We start from the raw sequence: 25597 nt of genomic DNA on the forward strand, positions 1-25597 counted from the left end.
TTTGTTATGAATAAAGTAGTCTAAAACACTATGTATCTACTTTGGTAACAAAACATCTTCAGTCTGTGATGTTAAGTTCATTCACCAATTATTTAGTGAAGAAGAGTTTGCCGTTTCACCCAATCTGCTCCAACTAAACTAAGCTAAGGTAAGATAAGGTAGGGTACGATAAGGTATGGTAGGTAAGGTAAGGAAAGATAAGGTACTGTATGGTAGTAAGGTAAGGTAAGATAAGGTATGGTAGGTAAGGTAAGGTAACATAAGATAAGGTACTGTATGGTAGTAAGGTATGGTAAGATAAGGTATGGTAGTAAGGTAAGATAAGATAAGGTACTGTATGGTAGTAAGGTATGTTAAGATAAGGTATGGTAGTAAGGTAAGATAAGATAAGGTACTGTATGGTAGTAAGGTATGGTAAGATAAGGTATGGTAGTAAGGTAAGATAAGATAAGGTACTGTATGGTAGTAAGGTATGGTAAGATAAGGTATGGTAAGGTAAGGTATGGTAGGTAAGGTAAGATAAGGTACTGTATGGTAGTAAGGTATGGTAAGATAAGGTATGGTAGTAAGGTAAGGTAAGCTAAGGTATGGTAAGCTAAGGTAAGGTAAGGTATGGTAGTAAGGTATGGCATGGTAAGGTATGGCAAGGTAAGGTACAGTAAGGCACTTTATTGTCCCCGTGGGGAAAAACCTTTTCAGTGAGATTCATTCTTGGCGTAACATGACATAAAAACAGAATAAAGACACAACATCAACAAAATATATCACAGTATTTCACAAATCCATTAAGTTCTATACTAGTCTAACCACAGTGCATTATAGTCTAACCACAGTGCATTATAGAAATATCAAAATAAGTACTGGTACACTGACTCGACCCACTGGACAGAGCTTTTAATAATGAGGGATTTAAGGGGCGTCCGGGTAGTGTAACGGTAAATTCCCTGCCCACCAACACGAGGGTCGCAGGTTTGCGCCCCCATGTTACCTCCAGCTTGGTCGGGCGTCCATACAGTACAGGCATGATCGGCTGGTGCCTGCTGGTGGGAAGCCGGATTGGGGGTATGTGTCCTGGTCGCTGCGCTAGCGCCTCCTCGGGGCGGTCGGGGTGCCTGGTCGGGGTGGATGGGAACTGGTGGGAATAGCATGATCCTCCCATATGTTACGTCCTTCCGGTGAAGCTCCCCATTAGGTGAAAAGAAGCGGCTGACAACTGCGCATGTGTTGGAGGAAGCATGGTGCTAGTCTACGGCTCTCCCCAGATTGGCAGAGGATGGAGCAGCGACCTGGGCAGCAGAAGGGAAAATTGGCCAAGTACAATTGGGGAGAAAATGAGGAAAACAACAGGGGGGGGGGGATGAATTTATGTGCTTGTTTTAAAGGATTTAGTCACAGGTATGAACCACTGTTTTGACCTGTTCTTTAAGGCTGGGTGGCGAATTCTACGGCCAGAAGGTAACAGATCACAGGCTGTAAAAAGTGGGTGAATTTTCTCTGCTTTGTTAAGAGATCTGTACAGAGCCAGATTAACACCCCCAGGGGCCCCTGGGCACTGAAGCTCCCAGGGGCCCCCCTACCCATCGTCCGGATGTTTGGATGTTTTTTCGCCATATTTAGAGGAATATCTCATTTTAAATTAACATTAGTATTATACTGTTATGTCATTATTCAGTTTCTGAGATTCAGTTTCTCACTCACTCATAGGCGATTCTAGGCTTTGCAAACAGGTAGCACCAGCAGGATAAAAATATTAGTCTGACTGGGGGTTTTCTAGGGGGGGCTGTGCCCCCCCTGGACAAAGAAATTTTGTACATTTTAAAGTAAAATGCATGAATCTGATGCACTCTGAGAGCAAAAGGAAGAGGCTAATCTTCACATTAATATCCTCTTCACTGTGCTGTGGCTTTACAATGATGAAAAAATAATTGACATTACATTTCCAATACAAAACAGCCGAGGGTGCCGCAGCACCACAAGCACCCCCACTTCCCGCGCCCCTGGTCACCACTTGCCCACAGGCATCCAATGAGACTAAATCATCAGACTTAATCTTCTTGGAAACACATTTTATTTTGTCCTGATTGGTCTTAGATTTGTATCATAGTTCTGTGGAGCCCAACATGAGCCCGACCAAAAAAAAAAAAAAAAAAGTTTTGGAGGGCCCCTTCACCCCGAGGGCCCTGGGGCACCTGCCCCGGTTGCCCTATGGTTAATCCGGCCTTGGATCTGTAATGTCCTCTACGCTGGTCAATTGAATGCCTTAAGTTTGATATAACTGGGCTTTTTTCATTGTTTTGGCTAGCGTGAGCTTAGCATTTTTTACTAGCGTTATACTCGTGAGTCGTGTTGTTTACACTCTTGCTTCCATTAACAGGTCCCATCAGTCTTTTTCAGTTGAGGGTGTAACGTTACTTTCAGTTGGCCCTACCTCACCTCACATATCTCTTCTTGGTCCACATGTGGAGCTGGCAGACTTTTTTGAGAAGCCACCGCTTCATATTCAGACACTTCATCGCAGTAGTTAGCTAGCTAGCTAGCTAGCTAGCAATCACCTGTCACTGTGCCACGGTCTGGCAGGAGGAGACGACTTCCCAGTGCGAACGCATTCACACACTGATTTTACTCACTCCCTGAAATCCTTTTTATACAGTTTATAGTTTATGGTTGATGTAGCTTTATATGAGACATTAAATCATTGGTATGGGAGATTTCATTATCATAGGAGAACAAAATCCTTTTCTTTTTTTTTTCCTTTTCTTTTTTTGACAATCATCCCTGCGACCTCCCCGGGGAGTCCCGACCCTCAGGTTGAGAACCACTGGTCTAGAAGGCGTAGGGTCCGACGATCACGGTGAGGCGGAGCAGCGAGCTGGAGCGGTAGCTGAGGGCAGTGTTCTGCGTGACCATCTCCAGGTCCAGAACGTGCTCCATGGGCCCACTCAGCGCCCGCGTCAGAACCAGCATCCCACTCACGTTACTGGAGCGCTGCAGGGACCCCGACACACACACACACACACACACACACACACACACCAGCATCCCACGTTACTGGAGCATTGCAGATAACCACACAGGGATACAGGTCAATATCTAAGAGAGTTTGTCTCCAATTAAGCTAAACATTATGGATCTACTGTAAACATTATGAATCAGATAAAAGACAAAACAAACACATTCAGGCAGAATGTGGACTGTCATCATATGTTCTACATCAAACACCAGTTGAAAGGTTCCTTTTTAGCCTGATTTGGTTGTTTTCTTGTCAAAAGTTATGCTGCCGCAAAGCTTGCTGGGAAATATCGGAGAAGGGAGGGGAGGGGTGGATGGGGAGAAGGCAGGAGCAGCAGTCCGTTCACAGCGCTGGCTGGCTCTGAATGAAACCACACATGCGCGAGCAGGAACTGCACAGAGCTCTGCCATTGGCTCTGAAATTTGCCCGCCCCACAAAAGTTCATCCTATCCAAATGTTGAGCGGGTGGATTTGAAAGCCTCAAAACTGACCCCCTTTTTTGAAAAACTAACATGACCCACGGCTGACTGATACCTCTGAGTTGTGAGTGTTGAGTATCTCTTTAAAGCCCCATTCTGTAGTTTTTCTCTTTGGGGAAACTGCGCCCCCACCCGAAGGCTAGACCTCCCTGTTTGTACGTTCAGCTATCAGCCTTATTTCACTGTTTATGCTTGTACTCTCTACTTTGCTTGCCTTTCGTCAGTGTTTATAACTGTTTCGCTGGGGGGAAAAACTGCTCCAAAATGTCCAAATATCCCCAAATGTCCTTGTCTCGACTTGTTTCAGTGAGAGAAGTAGCTAATTGCGCCGCTAATCAAGCTAGCAAGCAAAACATGTTTAACTTCCTATACCTACTGCACAATAAAAGCATCCCGTTAGTTTGTCAGAGAAAGGTGCTGTGCAGCAAATTTAGTTAGTCAAAAGTTCCGCTCAGGGACGCAGCCACGAAAACTGCATAGTGCAGGAACAGGCCTTCGGGGGGCGGTGTGGGGATGACAGGGCCGCCATTCTCCCTATTAGAAGTCGTCACTGCCATCAAAATGATTAAAAAGCTGTTATATTAATGTAAAATGGTTACATAATGGGGCTTTAACATGTTAAGGGTTGGCTAGCTACCAAACTCGATATTTTTAAGGGTACCAAACAAATTACGTCAATACTACTGAGTAGCCAACCTAGCTACTGTATTCACGTAAAATCATGCGGCGCCAAATTTCAGTACCTCAGAGCGCATCTGGGTGAAAGGGTAGAGAGAAAGAGAGCGAGATGACGCATTCAAAACAACTCGGAACTCGGAGAAAAGATTACGTTGTAGTCGGATTTGCTATGAAAATGACGTTTCACGTAACTATGGATTATTATTTCATCACGTGGTGAGTACCAGATGTCCCAACATGTACATATAGAGCTTTCTGGCGCTGTGTTTTGTTGACTTTGAATGGCGATATCGATACCGATACTATTGCACCCAGAGGGCGCAGTTTCTCCAATAGCAAAACTTTAAGGTTTCCTTAAAATAAAATCGGTTGCACAAAACATCCTTAACTCTTCTCCTTAAGGTTTTCTTAAAAATGTTAACCTTAAGACTTCAGATTGTTTTGTGCAACCGATTTTATTTGTACCCCACTGGTCCATATGATGGATATTTCTTACATTTGCGTGGCTGCCGTTTGGACATTTTTGGACCAAATGGTCTAAAATTAAGGCTAGGTATTTTTTTGGGGGTGTTTTACAAAACTCATCCCTAGAGGGAGACATTCTACCATCCAAAAACCCTGTTTTGAAATTCCACCCTTATTTACCATTGGTCCATCAGATGGACCCATTAACTTACATTATAAACACTTTATTGGTACTCCCAGCAAATTTTCACAAAAGTAATGGATTTTATTTTCTTCTGCTCTCATCCTGGACCAAATACCTTGAAATTTGACCTTGAAAAGAGATTTTGGAGTTGGTTGAACATTTGGGGGAGTTACATGGTCTCAAAGTCCATTGCATAGTTTTCCCATTGGATTCAATGTTAATTTTGCACAAAAACAACATTTCTTTTGTGACTCCCAGCTAATTTTCCAAAAAATCATTATTTCCTTGATGTTACACATCTCACCTTGACTCAAGGGGTCAAAGTTGTAGTTTCTACTGTGTTTTGCTATTTCCCCCTAGTCCCCCAGTTTTGGCATAGCAATCAATTCCATGCAGTTTACATGAAATGTACAGAAAATTGATTCCTATGCCAAAGATGGGAAAATATTAGAAAACTGAATTTTACGGTCCACACTACTGATTTGAAGCCTTTAGACCAGGATGGATGCTGGACTAAAGCTAATTTGTGTTTTTCCAAAACATGCACTTTTTTGCTTTTTGGCTCAAAATATGAAAAATATGATTTTTACAAAAACAATATGAAAACCCACTGATGATGTCACAATGTCTGTGAAATCCTCAGTAATGTAATGAGTGACATCATTATTGACCAAAGTCATCTTATGACATCACTGATGATGTCATAGGCTAGTGATGTCATAGGTATTGTGACATCATTCTAAGATGGATCCTGCCAATCTTTGAAACTAGGCATCTTGCAGTGGTGACTTTTGTAAAACACCCCAACCTGCCCATAATATCAGACCCAAATCCAGTTTGCCGTTATGGGAAGGAAATTAATTCACTTTTTGTCTTTTTCTGTACTTTTTCATTTTTACTGTACTTACTGTACACTGGCATTTGAGGGTTAAAATTCTAATAGGTATGAAATGTTGGTATGAGGTATTAGGGATGAAGTTACCAATGAATTATAAACAATAAATCTTTTTTTTTTTTTTTTAAGGAAACCTTAACTTGGACTTTAAGTTGTTTTGTGCAATCAGCCCCAGGTTTCGTACCCTAAGGAAGAACTGTCCACCCTCGTTGCCAGCTTTGATCCTGAAGGTGTTGAGCATGTTGGGAAAGACGCTGGTGGCCTGGATCTGGAAGATGTCTGCTGGCACCGCACGCTCCGATGTGATGCTCATGTACTTATAGACAATGGAGGGAGGCAGGCCTCTGCACGCACTCAGGGACTGACAGCTGCAGCGGCTGTGGACGACAGATCACATTTCATCAGGTTCTTTACCTTATCAGTTGAACTTCCCTTTCAAAACACCAGAGCTTTCCAAAACTTCATGTCTTGGCTTTTGAGATTTAAACATTCTTGCTCAGTGTTCAGTTACAACACGTTCTCATTCCGGCCGCGTAATATCAGTGCTCTGTCATGCACCTTGTGTGATGGATGGAACGCGTGGTACCCTTGTGCACAAATACGATATGCCCACGGGGTGCACTGTTAAACAAGCACCGCACACCTGGTTGGGGTGAGGCAAAGGTGAAGTTACGGCATTGGGGAAGGGTCTCTTAGGGTTTGACACGGGGGGGTTGGGTTTAGGGGGGTTCCTCTGCCTTTCCGACATGCTGCCACTCCGAACGTTAACTTCCATTATTCGGACTGGCGGTCGTTCACCTTAGAAGCCGCAATGCCGACCTTAGGTTTAGGCGTGGGGGTGGGAGAGGTTAGGTTTTGGGTTAGGGTCTGGGGGAGGTTAGGTTTAGGCATGGGGGGAGGTTAGGTTTGGCGTCGGGGCTGGGAGAGGTTAGTGAAAAACGGGGAATATAGACCCCCTTTCTGAGTGCCGATATTTCGGAGTGGCAGAACGTCGGAGTGGCAGCACGTCGGAGTGGCAGCATGTAACCGGGTTTAGGCACTGGTAGCCACTTGGTTAGGTTAGGGTTTGGGTATGGTGGGGGGCTTAGGTTTAGGGTCTCCAGGGTCTCCAAGGTAGGAAGACCACCTGAGGGAGTCTTCCACTTGGAAGATCAACCGGGAGCGCACTAATGTTACCAGGGTTCAATGTTCCCAGGGTAAAATGTCCCCACATACACCTTAGCATGAGCAAAGTTTAGGGGTTTCACGGGGCTCCCTAAACTCCCTATGGTAATTTTTTATTTTTACAAAAAAATATATATTATTATTATATTACTATTATTAACATTGTATTTTTCTCACAAATGGAAGGTGCGATTGCAATGACTGACTGTATAGGATGAATCAGCGTGATATGACGACAACTAAAAAGCACTTCCTGGTGCTCTGGCAGCAAGTAAACTAGTATGAAACATGCTGAAAAGCTGTGGCAAGCAAACATTCATATCTAAAAAAAACTATACATCACATCGCTTATATTTTGACATTCTGAGTGAGAGCAGAAGTAGCTAAAGGGTCTGATGTATAATATATGTGTGTGATTTCTCAAACCGTACAAAAGATAAATAAAATTAAGGCGATGGAATACTAAAAGGGGTGACTTGTTTAAAGTTTAAATGGAGTGTGTAGCTTAAAGTATGAAGGAGTAGTTAGAGTTCAAAGAGGGCATGATCTCTCATCTCAGGAGAGGAAATCTAAGTGTGAACTGTGAACAGGGGATTCATGTAAGTGTGAACAGGGGATTCATGTAAGTGTGAGCAGGGGATTCATGTAAGTGTGAGCAGGGGATTCATGTAAGTGTGAGCAGGGGATTTTTGAGTACGAGTGCAGTAAATCTGTCCAAGCAGAAAACGTTTGAGTGTGAGAGTACAGTTTGAGGACAAGCAGAGCAGATTTAAGCACACGCGGGGGCTTTTTCAGTCCAAGGGTCCAAACAGCTATATAAACACAACAAAACCAATGTTTATAATTGTATTTTATTTTTGTTGTCATTTTAAAGCAATATTTTCAACTTCATTCGACCTGGACTTTCCCAGGATGACTTAAGCTTTATTATTTTAGATATAGAGCTGGGGAACATTGAACCCTGGGAACATTGACCGCCTCCAACCCCACGGCGTAACTTGACCTTTGCCTTACCTCGACCGTGTTCGTTCCATAATACGCCTGAGATGTGACATGCGGTTAACAGACCTGAGATGTGACATGTTGGTTAACAGACCTGAGATGTGACATGTTGGTTAACAGACCTGAGATGTGACATCTTGGTTAACAGACCTGAGATGTGACATGTTGGTTAACAGACCTGAGATGTGACATCTTGGTTAACAGACCTGAGATGTGACATGTTGGTTAACAGACCTGAGATGTGACATCTTTAACAGACCTGAGATGTGACATGTTGGTTAACAGACCTGAGATGTGACATCTTTAACAGACCTGAGATGTGACATGTTGGTTAACAGACCTGAGATGTGACATGTTGGTTAACAGACCTGAGATGTGACATGTTGGTTAACAGACCTGAGATGTGACATGTTGGTTAACAGACCTGAGATGTGACATGTTGGTTAACAGACCTGAGATGTGACATGTTGGTTAACAGACCTGAGATGTGACATGTTGGTTAACAGACCTGAGATGTGACATGTTGGTTAACAGACCTGAGATGTGACATGTTGGTTAACAGACCTGAGATGTGACATGTTGGTTAACAGACCTGAGATGTGACATGTTGGTTAACAGACCTGAGATGTGACATGTTGGTTAACAGACCTGAGATGTGACATGTTGGTTAACAGACCTGAGATGTGACATGTTGGTTAACAGACCGCGCGTTCCATCCAGTGTGCGTGACAGAGCGGTGATTACGTGGCCGGAGTAAGAATGGGCTGACAGTTAACAGTTTGAACACGCCACATTCTTCTTAATCAAATTTTCCACATTTTAGAATAATAGTAAACTATCAAAATTATGAAATGATCAACTTCACTATTTATATTTGTATTAAGAAAGCAGAAGCCTTTAGATCAGAATGCTTTAAGAGAATGAAACAGAACATTCAGTCACACATGGTAGCTCACTCGAGCTCGGCTGTCCCTGCAGCCTGTCTTGTCTTATCTTATTTGCCTTAGCTTATATATACATTTTTATCTTTGATCTTTTTATCCTTTTATAGTCTATGGTTTTATTGGTTTTTATGGAACTATGGTTTTATGATGGTAAGGGTTTATGTGATGAAATGAAATGTAATGCGGTTTTGGGACAGTGCAATACTTGAAGTGCAATACTTGTTAGGTAGGGTTGTTAACCCGTAGCCCAGGCTGCCATCATGTCTGACTATGTTGTCCTATTGCAGTGCTGCTTGTCATCAGCTGTGTTGCGTTTATATAATATGTACTGTCTGTCACGTTTGTCACGCTTCTATCTGCTGCTGTACAAATGCCTAAAACAAATTTCCCTATGGGACAATAAAGTTAAACTCAACTCAACTCGAATCCAAACTGTGGACTGGTAGCATAAATATATGTTTTATCCTTAATTTTCTTTCTTTCTTTTTCTTTCTTTCTTTCTTTCTTTCTTTCTTTCTTTCTTTCTTTCTTTCTTTCTTTCTTTCTTTCATTCTTTCTTTCTTTCTTTCTTTCTTTCGCAACAATACTTTTCCTGCAATTCCCAAAATGTTCCTGAAACTGCCCATTCCATTCCCCCTTCCCATCCCCAGACGTCCCAGAGCGCCTCACCCCTCTCCGGTCTGGACGTAGGGCTCGTGGCAGGGGTTTCTGGGATAGCAGCGGAAACCGCCGAAGTAGTTCCAGCAGGTCTCGTCCTCGCGGCAGTTATGTCCCGTCTCACACTCGTTAATGTCTGTTCACAAGCACAACACTTCACAATCAATTTGCAGGAAGTTGAAGAAAATGTAGTGAGCAAAGATGGAGGCTGGAATATTTCATAGTTCTGATCTAAACAGGGATGCAAATTCATGGAGCGTGAAAAAGGTGAATGACGCAGGGCAGACACAAAAGCACTCAAAATCCTTCACTTAAGTGCCCTATTCAAACTGACATCAAACAAGCAACACTTCTGAGTTCTGACTCTTCAAATATTAATTCATGTTTTCTAGTGAAGTGTATCACTCAATACAATAAATCAACAAAGGCTTTTATAGAAGCGAAAGCCAATGGCTGCATACTCTGCAGATAAAACACAATGACAAAAGGCACAGTAGACTGTTATGCTTAAAGGCGTAACTAAACCGACTGGGCCCTAGCGGTTACCGGGTTGCTTTTTGGAGTTAAAAACACAAACACTTGACATTCAATTTGGGGTAAAGCATGAGGTTTTTATATGTGGTTTACGCCAGCTCTGGGAGTATGAAGTGCTTTGAATTTGGGTACGTTAGGGGAGCGTACCTATGTTCCCCGGGTCCTATATTCCCCGCGTCCTATGTTCCCCGTTTTTGTGGGACCGGGGAACATAGAACCCTTTCTATGAAAAAGGGTCCTATGTTCCCCGCTTTTCCCAAATAGGGTCCTATGTTCCCCGCTATGTTCCCTGGTCCGATGTTTCTCCCGGAATGCTTGATTCATTGATTCATTCATTGATTGAAATCCGTTGTGGGGGAATCTCACGGAGGAGCAGGCTGCTCGCTCATCCATTCGACCACTGCTTCAGCCTGATGCGCTGAAAATAAGTCTGAAGTTTATTGCACAGGCCATGAGAACTGATTTGAAAAATACTCTTTCCATAAGGACACTGTGAAACGCGCCTTGCAGACAGCGGGAGCAGACTCGTTCCCTTATTTAGGCTACTAGGACTAGTTGAGTGAATAAAGTGGATTCGCTCAGTAGCAGCATCTCACCTACTCCTCATCTATTACGTGCCACCGCCCAGCATACGTGTTTATTCTACCAGACAAACAATGGCTGCAAATGGCTGTATTATTTGAGCCACCTGTAGCCTAGTAGGCTATTGCACTGGCTGCCTGTGCGCTCCCGCATTGATTTTAAATTAGCCCTCACTGTTTTTAAAGCACTTAACGGCACGGCCCCATACCTCTCTGTCTCCGAGAGGTATGGGGGATGAAGGCGCAGACAACACTCACATAATATTTAAAAAAGGCCTGGTAATCCCAGAGACAGAACTCAAAAATGATGGTGGGAAAAAAAATGAGCTAGTCGGCAGGCCCTTTCCAAATGTTACGGAGAGTGTTGTCTTTTGATTGAATCACGCGATCATATGAGGTAGGCTGTTTTTGGCATTTCGGGAGACACATCGGACCAGGGAACATAGCGGGGAACATAGGACCCTATTTGGGAAAAGCGGGGAACATAGGACCCTTTTTCATAGAAAGGGTTCTATGTTCCCCGGTCCCACAAAAACGGGGAACATAGGACCCGGGGAACATAGGACCCGGGGAACATAGGGATGACCCCGCCACAACGTTAACGCTAAACCAGCAGTTCCCAACCTTTCCCAACTCAGGGCCCACTTGAAAATCTCAAAACCTTTCATGGCCCACATCCGACCGCATACAAAATACAGCCAAATAATGTGTTCTCACAGCACTTATTTTCCACAATCACTAACACAGCATCTGAAACATGTTGTAGCATTTTCAGTGTTACAGTTTTCAAGGAGGTGTCCATCAGCAAGGGGGTGTAAAAAAAATCAAATGATTCGGCGGGCCACTTGCAATACCTCCGCAGACCACCAGACTTTCCCCTCATCTCAGAACCCTTGAGGAACATGTATTGTACTGTATTGCAAATAGCAATAGCGTTGCTATCATCTGAAACTGAAAAAGAGCGGCCATGGAGACGACATGTTTTGCCTCTAGCCTGCAACCGCAGGCGCAGCAAATTCAAGAATTTGTTCGTTGTATTTGACGCTCTTATACTACTGTATGCCATGTTCTTAAGATCAGGGACCATGATGGAAATAAGTGTATTACACTTTTCATGTTATCCCTTGGAAGTTTGTCTGCATTATCCATAATAAAATTCATTCATTCATTCATTCATTCATTCATTCATTCATTCATTCATTCATTAAGAAGAAGAAGAAGAAGAAGAAGAAGAAGAAGAAGAAGAAGAAGACTTGTTCAGTGAGCAGGGGAAGACTTGTGTTTTGAGGTGAAACAGAGCTGGTTGCTGAGCTGGCTGTTATGTTGCGCTGTGTGCAGATGGATCAGCCGTCTGCCAGTCCCAACACGCCCGCTGCTCCACAGCCACACACACACACACACACACACACACACACACACACACACACACACACACACACACACACACACACACACACACACACACACACACACACACACACACACACACACACACACACACACACACACACACACACACACACACACACACACACACACACACACTGCTGCATGGCCACACACACCTAAAGCTTTTGCTGCAACAATGAATTCAAATTGTTTGTCAGAATATCTCCAGAGAATGTCTCCACAGAATCCAGAGGAAGCAAAAAGCAGCAGAGCTCAACAGCTACAGACAATACTGTCTGTGGCTCCAACAGCTACAGACAATACTGTCTGTGGGTCCAACAGTTACAGACAATACTGTCTGTGGGTCCAACAGCTAGAGACAATACTGTCTGTGGGTCCAACAGTTCAGCGATCTGTCCTCTAGTTTTCTTAATGTCTCTAATGGTGTGCCGCAAGGTTCAGTTTTAGGGCCAACCCTTTTCACCATTTATATAAATGATGTAGGTCAAAATATTAATGCTTCTGTTCACCTTTATGCGGACGATACTATTTTATATTGTTGTGCGAGCACTGTTGCTCTTGCTTTTGAACGTCTGCAGTCTGCTTTTGATACCTTACAGTCCCATCTGTCCCACCTCAGACTGGTGTTAAATGCAGACAAAACCAAAGTAATGCTCTTTTCAAATAAGAAGAAGGTGCCAGCTGTTCTTCCCTGTATCACCTCTGTACAGGGTGCCCCTATTGAGCTTGTGTCCACCTACAAATACTTAGGTATTATAATTGATGATGGCCTTTCTTTTAAATGTCATATTGACAATCTGCTTAAGAAATTAAAACTAAAATTGGGGTTCTTTTATAGGAACAAACATTGTTTTTCTTTAAACGTTAGGAAACGGCTGGTTTCTGCCACCTTTTTGCCTCTCTTGGATTATGGTGATGTCCTGTACATGAATGCGTCTGCAAATTGTCTCCATCTGCTGGACGCTGTTTATCATGGTGCACTAAGATTTATAACTGGTTGTAAACTCATCACACATCATTGTACTCTGTATGCCTTGGTCAATTGGTCATCTCTCTCCATGCGTAGAACCATACACTGGTACATATTTATTTACAAATCCATTATAGGTCTGCTGCCCCCTTACTTAACATCCTACCTATCTCGTAATCAGTCCAGTTATAGCCTACGGTCCCAGGACTTCATCACTTTCTCCATCCCCTCAGTCCGTACTGAGCACGGAAAAAAGGCCTTCTCCTACTCTGCCCCCTCGGCCTGGAACACGCTTCAGCAGAGTCTGAAGCTGTCCAGCTTGATTCCCCTTGCGAGTTTTAAATTATTGTTAAGAGATTTAGAGAGAGCTTCTATGGTGTGCTCATGCTGAATCTCTTCCACCTTTAACATGTATTTGTTAAATGTTTTGTTTCTTTTCGTTTTTGTACGGACTGTATTGATTGTTTTTATGTCTTTGTAATTTGTACTTGTCTGAACAGGTCACACTTGAAAATGAGACCTCGGTCTCAACGTGTTTTTACCTGTTTAAATAAAGGTTAAATAAAATAAAATAAACAGTTACAGACAATACTGTCTGTGGGTCCAACAGTTACAGACAATACTGTCTGTGGGTCCAACAGCTAGAGATAATACTGTCTGTGGGTCCAACAGCTACAGACAATACTGTCTGTGGGTCCAACAGTTACAGACAATACTGTCTGTGGGTCCAACAGCTAGAGACAATACTGTCTGTGGGTCCAACAGCTACAGACAATACTGTCTGTGGGTCCAACAGTTACAGACAATACTGTCTGTGGGTCCAACAGTTACAGACAATACTGTCTGTGGGTCCAACAGCTAGAGATAATACTGTCTGTGGGTCCAACAGCTACAGACAATACTGTCTGTGGGTCCAACAGTTACAGACAATACTGTCTGTGGGTCCAACAGCTACAGACAATACTGTCTGTTGGTCCAACAGCTACATACAATACTGTCTGTGGGTCCAACAGCTACAGACAATACTGTCTGTGGGTCCAACAGTTACAGACAATAATGTCTGTGGGTCCAACAGCTACAGACAATACTGTCTGTGGGTCCAACAGCTACAGACAATACTGTCTGTGGGTCCAACAGTTACAGACAATACTGTCTGTGGGTCCAACAGCTACAGACAATACTGTCTGTGGGTCCAACAGCTACAGACAATACTGTCTGTGGGTCCAACAGTTACAGACAATACTGTCTGTGGGTCCAACAGCTACAGACAATACTGTCTGTGGGTCCAACAGTTACAGACAATACTGTCTGTGGGTCCAACAGCTACAGACAATACTGTATGTGGGTCCAACAGCTACAGACAATACTGTCTGTGGGTCCAACAGTTACAGACAATACTGTCTGTGGGTCCAACAGCTAGAGACAATACTGTATGTGGGTCCAACAGCTACAGATAATACTGTCTGTGGGTCAAACAGCTACAGACAATACTGTCTTTGGGTCCAAGTTACAGACAATACTGTCTGTGGGCCCAACATCTGTGGGTCCAACAGCTACAGACAATACTGTCTGTGGGTCCAACAGTTACAGACAATACTGTCTGTGGGTCCAACAGCTAGAGACAATACTGTCTGTGGGTCCAACAGCTACAGATAATACTGTCTGTGGGTCCAACAGCTACAGACAATACTGTCTGTGGGTCCAAGTTACAGACAATACTGTCTGTGGGTCCAACATCTGTGGGTCCAACAGCTACAGACAATACTGTCTGTGGGTCCAACAGCTACAGACAATACTGTCTGTGGGTCCAACAGTTACAGACAATACTGTGTGTGGGTCCAACAGCTACAGACAATACTGTCTGTGGGTCCAACAGTGACAGACAATACTGTCTGTGGGTCCAACAGCTACAGACAATACTGTATGTGGGTCCAACAGCTACAGACAATCCTGTCTGTGGGTCCAACAATTACAGATAATACTGTCTGTGGGTCCATCAGCTACAGACAATACTGTCTGTGGGTCCAACAGCTACACACAATACTGTCTGTGGGTCCAACAGCTAGAGACAATACTGTCTGTGGGTCCAACAGTTACAGACAATACTGTCTGTGGGTCCAACAGCAACAGACAATACTGTCTGTGGGTCCAACAGCTAGAGACAATACTGTCTGTGGGTCCAACAGCTACAGATAATACTGTCTGTGGGTCCAACAGCTAGAGACAATACTGTCTGTGGGTCCAACAGTTACAGATAATACTGTCTGTGGGTCCCACAGCTAGAGACAATACTGTCTGTGGGTCCAGCAGTTACAGACAATACTGTCTGTGGGTCCAACAGCTAGAGACAATACTGTCTGTGGGTCCAACAGCTAGAGACAATACTGTCTGTGGGTCCAACAGCTACAGACAATACTGTCTGTGGGTCCAACAGCTACAGACAACATTGTCTGTGGGTCCAATAGCTACAGACAATACTGTCTGTGGGTCCAACAATTACAGATAATACTGTCTGTGGGTCCATCAGCTACAGACAATACTGTCTGTGGGTCCAACAGCAACAGACAATACTGTCTGTGGGTCCAACAGCTACAGATAATACTGTCTGTGGGTCCAACAGCTACAGACAATACTGTCTGTGGGTCCAACAGCTACAGACAATACTGTCTGTGGGTCCAACAGCTACAGATAATACTGTCTGTGGGTCCAACAGCTACAGATAATACTGTCTGTGGGTCCAACAGCTACAGACAATACTGTCTGTAGGTCCAACAGCTACAGGTTGAAAGGGCTCATATATAGACGGTGGGTGTGTGTACCTTGGCACATGCGTGTTCCCTGCAGCTGGTAGCCGTCCGGGCAGACGCAGGCATAGCCTCCAGGCTGGTTGCGGCACTGCCACTGACACATGTAGGTGGAGAAGGAGCACTCATCCACATCTGGAAGAACATCAGCAAACAGGTCAGACCCAGACAGACTGCGGTCTGAAGAAACTCCTTCACTGGCTTACATACATTTGGTCACCAGGGTGATTACTATCATGGTACAGAGATTCAATTATCACACATTAAGATGGTGTATTGTGTGCATGTAGTGTATGAACCTCACAGTTTCAGACTACCTGCATCCTGGTACCTTCTGTATAGAGTACGGCAGGGATGAGATATTTTTGTAGGTCAATCCAGAAGTCATGAACTTCCATGGTTCGCTCATGAAGTCAATGGGATTTTTGGATGGGGATTTTGGTTAAATGTCTGATGGTCTGTGGTTAATGAAAGTTTACGAAATAAAGACCTTTGTTCAGCAAGATACTCTTCACAAATGAGGACCACTTTGTTGACTTTGAAGCATTTTCAATTTTTTTTTATTGTATTTACGCTTCAAAATGAATCAATGTGATCCTCATTTGTGAAGACTATCTTGCTGAACAAAGGTCTCATAAGGTTTCATAAACCTTTGTTAACCACAGACCTTGTGGTCAGAAGGTGGAAATCCTGGATGGTAGCTTGCCACCATTGGTGCATGAATGTGTGTGTGGGCATGTGTTGTAAAGCGCTTTGAGTGGTCGGTAGGACAAGCACTATATCAATGTTTGAACTACTGCTGTATTGCGTGTGTGTGTGTGCAGTGGCGTGCCGTCCATTAGGCGAACTAGGCAAATGCTAAGGGCGCTTGAGCCGTTAGGGGCGCCAGAGAGGGTTAAAAAAATTTTTTTTTTTTTTTTTTTTTTTACAAATACTTTTACCATGGTCCCTAATCCATACCACCCCACCCACTGCGCGGCCGCGCCCCCTTCTACCTGCTCGGAGCTTTTTCCCAGAGTGGGGGAAGGGAGCTGGAAGGTGGGTGCTGAGGGTGCTGCAGCATCCCCTGGTGGCAAGAAATGGATTTTCGAAATTGTTGGATTTGGCTGTCTTGTGTTTATACCACCAACAAGATGCATTAAAAAACAGTTTGTGCTTCCCAGCTCTAATCTTATTTCATATGCTCTCTCTTCAAAAGTGTTTGATTTTCATCATAATCTGGTTTTCCATAATAATAATAATAATAATAATAAGTTCAGTGTTTATGCCTGTGTTTCTGTCTGTTGTAGTGTAAAACGACTAAAGGGAGAGCAGGTGCTTACATGAAAGTGAGTGAGAAAAGGAGAAGATACTGAATAATGACATCACAACAGTATAATCCTAATGTTAATTTAAAATTAAATATTCTTCTAAATATGGATGAAAGTCCAAAAAACGTAAAATTTTCTTCGGCGCTGCCCTCGTGGGCAGCACCGAGAGACCCTTCCTTACAGCACCCCCTACCTAAAAGTACTTCCAGCGCCACTGGGGAAGGGCGATTCTGAGCCTGCACTGCAGTGCTGGATTAGCTGCGATATAATTTTTATTATATTTTCTTTGGGGGAGGGGGGAGGGGGGGGGCACCAGCAAAAATCTTGATTAGGGCACCAACTTGGTCAGGCACGCCACTGTGTGTGTGTGTGTGTGTGTGTGCGTGTGCGTGTGCAGACCTTGGCAGGTGAGCTGGTCTGAGGCCAGCTGGTAGCCCTGTTCACACTGACAGATGAAGGAGCCCAGGACGTTGTAGCACTGATGCTGGCAAGGGTTAGATGTCTCACACTCATTCAGATCTGAAACACATCAGGAACACGTGTGTAACGTTGCACACCTTCATCTATGAACACAGTGACCCACATGAAGGGAAGATGTTACACACCTTCATCTATGAACACAGTGACACACATGAAGGGAAGAACAACCGAAGGGTATCACACCAAATAAATGGTGTGATACCGGGCTGTTCTTCCCGTTCCCGTCATGTGTGTCACTGTGTTCATAGATGAAGGGCTAAATAAAATGTCCAGTTAGCGTCAAGCTTTGCCTTACCTAGGTGTGAAAAGTACACTTTCAAGGCCAGCCTTCAAGGCAAAATGTGACACTGACACTGCTGGACTGAGGCAAAACATGCCAGTGACACAGGCACTGACTCAGGATGCACTGACTCAGGCAAAATGTGACACTGACACACTGGACTGAGGCACAAAATGACACGAACACTGCTGGACTGAAGCCAAATGCGACACAGACACTGCTGGACTGAGCCAAATGCGACACAGACACTGCTGGACTGAGCCAAATGCGACACAGACACTGCTGGACTGAAGCCAAATGCGACACAGACACTGCTGGACTGAGCCAAATGCGACACAGACACTGCTGGACTGAGCCAAATGCGACACAGACACTGCTGGACTGAGCCAAATGCGACACAGACACTGGGCCGGTCTCTTTTGACAGAGCTACCCCTTGTATGTAACACATTTATGTGTGATGAATGGTTTACACTTTAGATTAGGGGATGCAGAAAGCATTGTAAATTAATTTTAAATGATTTACACATAATTTATAACAGATGAGGAACACTTAATTTATGAAAAGTTTACAGATGACTTACAACGCATTTGTGATATGTTAACATAGCATTTATTAATCATCTACAAATGTATAGTCATGTTTTGTAAGTGATTAGTTCATCATTAACTAAAGGCTTATAAATGACTTTCGACTGAACATTATTATGAAGTCTTAGCAAATTCAAATTCTTATTGAGGAAGCTAGAGTAATGTGTGAGCCTTCCGGTGTAATGGTATGTTGGTTTATGTGTCTTGTTCTTCTTATCTTTGATTTTTCTGTAGATATATTTATCCAAAATAAAAATCAATCAATCAATATTGGATTATGATTCAGGTTTTTGTTGTTGTTTTGTTTGTTTTGTTTTTTTGGCATTTAGAAACTTGTTTTGATGGATAATTGATGACTCCTCAGTGGACGATGAATCAAGTTGAGAAAATATTCTATCCAGCAGATTGTTTCCATTTCCTGACAGCCTGACTCACCAGCTCAGTGAGGAGTGGGAGGATTAGCTGAATTACTTTGTCTTGTTCAGTCATGTAGTAACTCTGTTTTTCAGTCTGGCCTTTCAACAGCAGATTGTACTTTACCTCGAAACTTGATACAGTAGAAAAGCAGGTCATGGGCAACCAAACAAACGTCAGTATTTGACCAGTTGTCACTGTGACAACGGGTTGGACCTTACCTCTGCAGTAGTTGAACTCATCGGGCATGAAGCCGACAGCGCACTGGACCGGAGTCAGTCCGGCTCCGGGGCCCTGGCCGGTGCGTGAGCCCGGGAGGACGGGCGGCACCGTGGGCTCGTCCGTTCCGTCGTTCACGATGATCTGGGCGTTCTGCGGCAGGCAGAAGTAGCCTCCGAAGTGGTTGATGCACCTCATCCCTCCTTTACAGGCGTCCGGCAGCGTGGTGCACTCGTTGATGTCTGGGAAATGTAGTCCGACAAGACTCAAGTCAGGGTTGAGGTCAGTCGTGAACTCAATAGAGGATGCATGGTAAATTGAATTCAAATGTGAGATTCTCCCAGCTGTCAGGAAACAGAAGGTGAACTGAACTGGAATGACAGGAATCAGAACTGGATTCCACAAAAAAGTTTTTTTCCAGATTTCCCCCCGTTTTCTGCCCAATTGAACTTGGCCCCCTGCTGTCCCGGTTATAGAAAGCCGCAGGAACAAGTCCGGAAATCATCGATGCTAACAGTCCTGGTTCTTCACTGTTTTCGCCTGTGGGAGTTTTCAATGGGTTTTTGGCGCGATGCTTCTAATAATCTCTCTGGGCAACGCTGGCTTAATCAAACGCGAACCAGTGTTTAGTAATATCATCTTCACACACGAGGACCACTTTTATGAGTTTTGAAGCTTTTACGTGCTGTTAAAAGGGCGGCTAGCTAGCAAATGGCTAAATGAGACTACACTGTTGAGTCGATGGGGATATATACGTCAATAACGTCACCACTTCAAAGGACGAACACGGAAATTCTCTTTCCCTCACCTGGTTCAGCCCCGTTCAGCCCGGGGTAATCAGTGCACACATCAACAACAGTCCAGGTTGAGTGCTGACGTGACGTGGAAGCCTATGCGACAGTGTGTAGTTCTGGATTATCTTAGCTCAAGCTTTTTACTTCTAGGGCTCGCATTTACACTACAAAACTCATGAAAGTGGTCCTCATGTGTGAAGATTATCCGACTGAACTCTGGTTCGCGTTTGATTAATCTTGCATTGCCCAGAGACCGTATTTGAAGCATCGTGGCAAAAACCCATTCAAAAATCCCATAGACAGAAACAGTGAAGAAGTCCGGGACTTCCGCGTTCTGACTACAAAAATACATCATCCCTGTGGCTCTCTATTGCTCCACCCCCTCTGCCGATCTGGGGAGAGTTGTAGACTAGCACAGGTGCCCTCCGATACATGTGCAGTGCCATTCGCCAGCTGCTTCTTTTTCACCTGACAGCGAGGGGGGTTTCACCGAAAGGATGTAGCACGTGGGAGGAGCACTTTATTCCCCCCAGTTCCCCTCCCCCTCCCCCCGCCCTGACCAGAGGAGACACTAGGGCAGTGACCAGGACACATACCCTTAATGTGTTCACACCCGCAGTTTGCAAAAAGCTAAATTTATAGGGGCAATAATAATAATGATTCAGACCATAATATATCTGTGGAGGTTGATAGGGCTGCTGATCAATATGGAGGACTTGGCCAGCTGCTGAGATATTCAGGGCTGAACTGTAGACTTAAGTCTTTCTCAGACTTTGATATCAACATGTTCCAGACAACCATGACAGATGATATTAAAAGACATGTTGAGCAGTGTGCATGTTGCCTCACCTTTGCACTCTTGTTCTTCAGCGTTGAACTCGTAGCCGTCTGTACACTGCGGGAGAGGAGATTCACATGAACGCATCATCTCACTGATGGATCACATGAAGGAACGGGAGCAGAGTCTGTTCAGGAAGTGAGTTCACTTCCAAATCGCAACGTTTTATCTTTTTTCATCTTTTTTTTGCAAATAGTTTAAATCAAGAACAAACGAAGGATACAAGTGTATGAAAAGATTGTGCCGGTGCAGAAACCCTAATGCAATGCTTATGCAAGTTCGCTTATGAGAAATTAAACCAATATTAACAACAATTACATCAAAAACATACAATATACAAAAATAACAAGAGAGAAGAACAAACTGTCGGCATGGTCTAAGGCAGGGGTGGGCAACTATTTTTCATGGGGGGCCACATAAGAAACCCAGATTGTTGCCGGGGGCCGAACAAATTATTGTCAAAAAATGTCTTCGCTACCAGATTTTGCTGAGGGCCGAACGGCGCCACCGCGAAACATTTGGTGCATTTGAAGCCAGGTTTAGAGGAATAACTCATTTTAAATGAACAGTTGTGATGTCATTATTCAGTCTTAACCACCAATATTTCATCATTTTCTCACTCACTCCTATGTCACCACCTGCTCTCAGGGCTTGAAATTAACTTTTTTGACCACCTGCCAATATGGCTGCTAGATTTTAAAGTTACCAGCCAATTAGAATTTCCACTAGCCGAAATGTTTTTCTTGAAATAAACCAGAATATGGGTGGGTTAATTTAAGCATAAGTATCAGTAAGTGGCCCGGGATTCTCAAAGCCTGTGTTGAGGGTCACACAAGAACAAAAATGCACTCTTGAAGCTAAATAAATCCAAAACCAACAAGTTAATTATTTAAATTTCTACTTTTACATTACATTACATTACGTCATTTGGCAGAGGCTTTTATCCAAAGCGACTTACAATAACACATTTTTGTCAGCAATAGAGCAATCAACTATGGAGTACAGTCTATGACAACTACAACTTCTGAAGTTTAGGTTAGTGGTACAAGTTTAGGTTAGTCAATTTTTTTTACTTTACTTTACTTCAATGTAGAACAGTCATTTCTTACACATGAGATTACTTTTAGCCTTTTAGTCATAAATATTATTGAAAGATATTCCATATTCCAGACTGAAATGCTATAACCGAAGAGTATTGCCCAGAATGACATGAACATTTGGACACTTATTCAGCGGGTATATTGCATGTTGCGTTCAAGTGCACTGTAAAATTTTTTTTTTTTTTTTTCAATTCCATCGCGGGCCACACAGGGGGCGCCCACGGGCCGCATACGGCCCGCGGGCCGTATGTTGCCCATGTATGGTCTAAGGAAATCGGGATGATGGCGCTCCTAATGATAGTGCAAGCGACCGGTAAAATTTGCATAAAGGCACACGGCAGGGCAAGTTGACTTCCTGTTCCAATTCTTCAGGTATTGAAACGAGCTTGTACCCCAGAGGGTAGATTTTTTTTTCTACCGATGGATTCTTGAATTGCAACAGAACTGACTGAGCGTGAAGGCTGCTTGTACAAACAAACTGACTGAGCATGAAGGCTGCTTGTACAAACAAACTGAGCATGAAGGCTGCTTATACAAACAAACTGACTGAGCGTGAAGGCTGCTTATACAAACAAACTGACTGAGCATGAAGGCTGCTTATACAAACAAACTGACTGAGCATGAAGGCTGCTTATACAAACAAACTGACTGAGCATGAAGGCTGCTTATACAAACAAACTGACTGAGCATGAAGGCTGGTTATACAAACAAACTGACTGAGCATGAAGGCTGCTTATACAAACAAACTGACTGAGCATGAAGGCTGCTTGTACAAACAAACTGACTGAGCATGAAGGCTGCTTATCCCTAGAACACTAACGTGATTTAAAGTCACACCATCACTAACGTTGGGTGTATTTCACCTGATGCAATATACCCCATAAAACATACTTCTCATCGAAATATCTGAAAGTACAACAATACATGGCAAATTGAGGTACTCTTCTTTTGTTTTTAAATGTGAAATATCACAAAAAACACAAAAAAGTTTATTATGGGGGACACTATAAAAAATATGTCAAATTCGGGAAAAATGAGGTAATCGTTATAAAAAAATCCCCCCCCTCAAAAAAACAGGAGCTCCCAACTTCTCCTTCGGTCCACCCATTCATGGGACTTGTGTGGTGAAAAAAAAAAATAGTCACCACAATACCATTAACCCTAACCCGAAGATATTTTACCCTCTATCACTAACGTCGGGTGAAAATCACCCGAACACGTAGCCGGTAGAAAAAACCATGAATGGGAGCAGGGGAACAAACCTACATTCAATGACGTCAGTGAGCATCCTGAAGGTACCTAAGGACCCGCCCACCTCAGACAGCAGCAAGACAATGAAAATCACGTGAATTCAATTGTCCGGGTGAAAATCACCCGACGTTAGTGTTCTAGGGTTATACAAACAAACTGACTGAGCATGAAGGCTGCTTATACAAACAAACTGACTGAGCATGAAGGCTGCTTATACAAACAAACTGACTGAGCATGAAGGCTGCTTATACAAACAAACTGACTGAGCATGAAGGCTGCTTATACAAACAAACTGACTGAGCATGAAGGCTCAACATTGTGGTAATCTACCGCCCGCCTGGTCCGCTTGGTCACTTTCTGGACGAGCTGGACACCCTCCTCTCCGTCTTTCCTGAGGATGGTACTCCACTCATCCTTCTGGGAGACTTCAACATCCAGCCAGTAACCTTACAATCTCTGTCTTTCCTTAACTTCTTCTCATCCTCTGACCTTTACCTCTCTCAATCTCCTCCTACTCACAAAGCAGGGAATGTGCTTGACCTGGTCTTCACCAGATCCTGCTCCACCTCTAATCTCACTGTGACTCCTCTTCCTGTATCCGACCACCACTTTATCACTTTCTCCCTTCCCATCCCCCTCCCCTCCTCCCACCCATCACCCCCTCACTCTACCACCACCCGACGCAACCTAAAAACTCTCTCACCCGACTCCCTCTCTTCTACCGTCCTCTCCCTACTTCCCCCTGCCAAGCAATTTGCTCTCCTGTCCACCGACGAGGCTTCCACCACTCTTCTCTCCTCTCTCTCCTCCGCTCTTGATTCTCTTTGCCCACTCACCACTAAGCCTGCCCGATCTTCTCCCCCTTCTCCTTGGCTGACTGAATCTCTGCGAACTTATCGAACTGAGCTTCGGGCAGCTGAGAGAAAATGGAGAAAATCACATCTCCCTGAAGATCTCTCTTCCTACCACCTTATCCACTCAAACTTCACTGATGCTGTCTCTAAAGCAAAAACCTCCTTCTTCATCTCTCAAATCCAGTCCTCTGCATCCAATCCCAGTAAACTGTTCTCCACCTTCTCCACGCTCCTCAACCCTCCCTCCCCTCCCCCTCCCTCCTCCCTCTCTGCTGATGATTTTGTAACCTTCTTTACTAAAAAGGTGGATGACATCAGCTCCTCCTTCCATCCTCCAGGCACCCTCACTAACACTCCCGACTCCAATCCTGCTCCTCGGCCCCCCGTCCCTGGATTTCCTTCCTTCTCTCCCCTCTCTCCTGATGAAGTGCTTAAACTCATCAGCTCGAACCGAGCCACTTACTGCCCCCTCGATCCTATCCCTTCCTCTCTCCTCCAAACCATCTCACCTAACATATCTCCCTTCCTCACTACCTTCATTAACTCCTCTCTGTCCTCTGGTCTTGTTCCGCCTGCTCTAAAGACTGCAAGAGTCAAGCCTCTGCTTAAGAAACCCTCCCTTGACCCTACTGCTATTCACAACTACAGACCTGTCTCTCTTCTCTCATTCCTTTCCAAAACCCTCGAACGAGCAGCGTCCGAACAACTTTCTACCTATCTCTCCCAAAATGACCTCCTGGACCCTCTGCAGTCCGGTTTCAAGGCCTCTCACTCCACTGAGACAGCTCTTCTTGCTGTCACAGAGGCCCTTCACACTGCTAAGGCCTCATCCCTCTCTTCTGTTCTTGTCCTCCTTGACCTGTCTGCTGCCTTCGATACAGTCAACCACCAAATCCTTCTTTCCACTCTGTCTGACCTCGGCATTTCAGGTTCTGCACTCTCCTGGTTTGCTTCCTACCTCTCAAACCGCTCATACCAGGTCTCATGGAGAGGGTCCCTCTCCAGATCCTGTCCTCTTACCACCGGTGTCCCCCAGGGCTCAGTCCTGGGCCCCTTACTTTTCCTTCTCTATATCAGATCTCTTGCCTATGTGATCTCTTCTCATGGCTTTTCTTATCACTGCTATGCTGATGACACCCAGCTTTTCCTTTCCTTCCCCCCCTCCGACACTCAAATCGAGGCTCGCATCTCTGCATGCCTCAAAGACATTGGCGACTGGATGTCTGCCCACCACCTCAAGCTCAACCTTGGTAAGACAGAGCTACTCTTCCTCCCAGGAAAAGACTGCCCTCTCGCAGATCTCTCCATCTCCATTGACAACACCACTGTACTTCCCTCCCAAACAGCTAAGAACCTTGGGGTGATCCTTGACAACCAGCTGTCTTGCTCTGCCAACATAGCTGCTACAGCACGCTCCTGTAGGTTCTCTCTCTACAACATCCGCAAAATCCGTCCCTTTCTCACAAGAGAAGCGACTCAACTCCTGGTCCAGTCTCTTGTCTCCTCCCACCTGGACTACTGCAACGTGCTCCTGGCCGGCCTACCTGCCACCGACATCCGACCGCTTCAGCTCATTCAGAACGCTGCAGCCCGTCCGGTATTCAACCAACCCAAATTCTCTCACGTCACTCCCCTCTTCCAGGAGCTCCACTGGCTTCCCATCTCGGCCCGCATCAAATTCAAGACACTG

General features: G+C 44.4%; 1 protein-coding gene across 1 annotated transcript in view; it reads right to left on the bottom strand.

The window, feature by feature from the left end:
- Positions 1-654: 654 nt before the first annotated feature.
- Positions 655-25597, bottom strand: part of LOC310774666 (EGF-containing fibulin-like extracellular matrix protein 1) — a 30118-nt gene continuing 5175 nt past the window's right edge. Inside the window, exons 3-9 of the mRNA XM_083634773.1 lie at positions 20714-20759; positions 19073-19312; positions 17487-17606; positions 15793-15912; positions 9491-9614; positions 5896-6088; positions 655-2985 (exon numbers count right to left, since the gene is read on the bottom strand). Coding sequence (XP_083490899.1) covers positions 2824-2985; positions 5896-6088; positions 9491-9614; positions 15793-15912; positions 17487-17606; positions 19073-19312; positions 20714-20759 — 1005 coding nt within the window. The 3' untranslated portion in view covers positions 655-2823. The remainder of the gene's footprint in view (positions 2986-5895; positions 6089-9490; positions 9615-15792; positions 15913-17486; positions 17607-19072; positions 19313-20713; positions 20760-25597) is intronic.

Source organism: Poromitra crassiceps, assembly GCF_964638095.1.
Source record: "Poromitra crassiceps genome assembly, chromosome: 4".
Lineage (NCBI taxonomy): Eukaryota > Metazoa > Chordata > Actinopteri > Beryciformes > Melamphaidae > Poromitra > Poromitra crassiceps.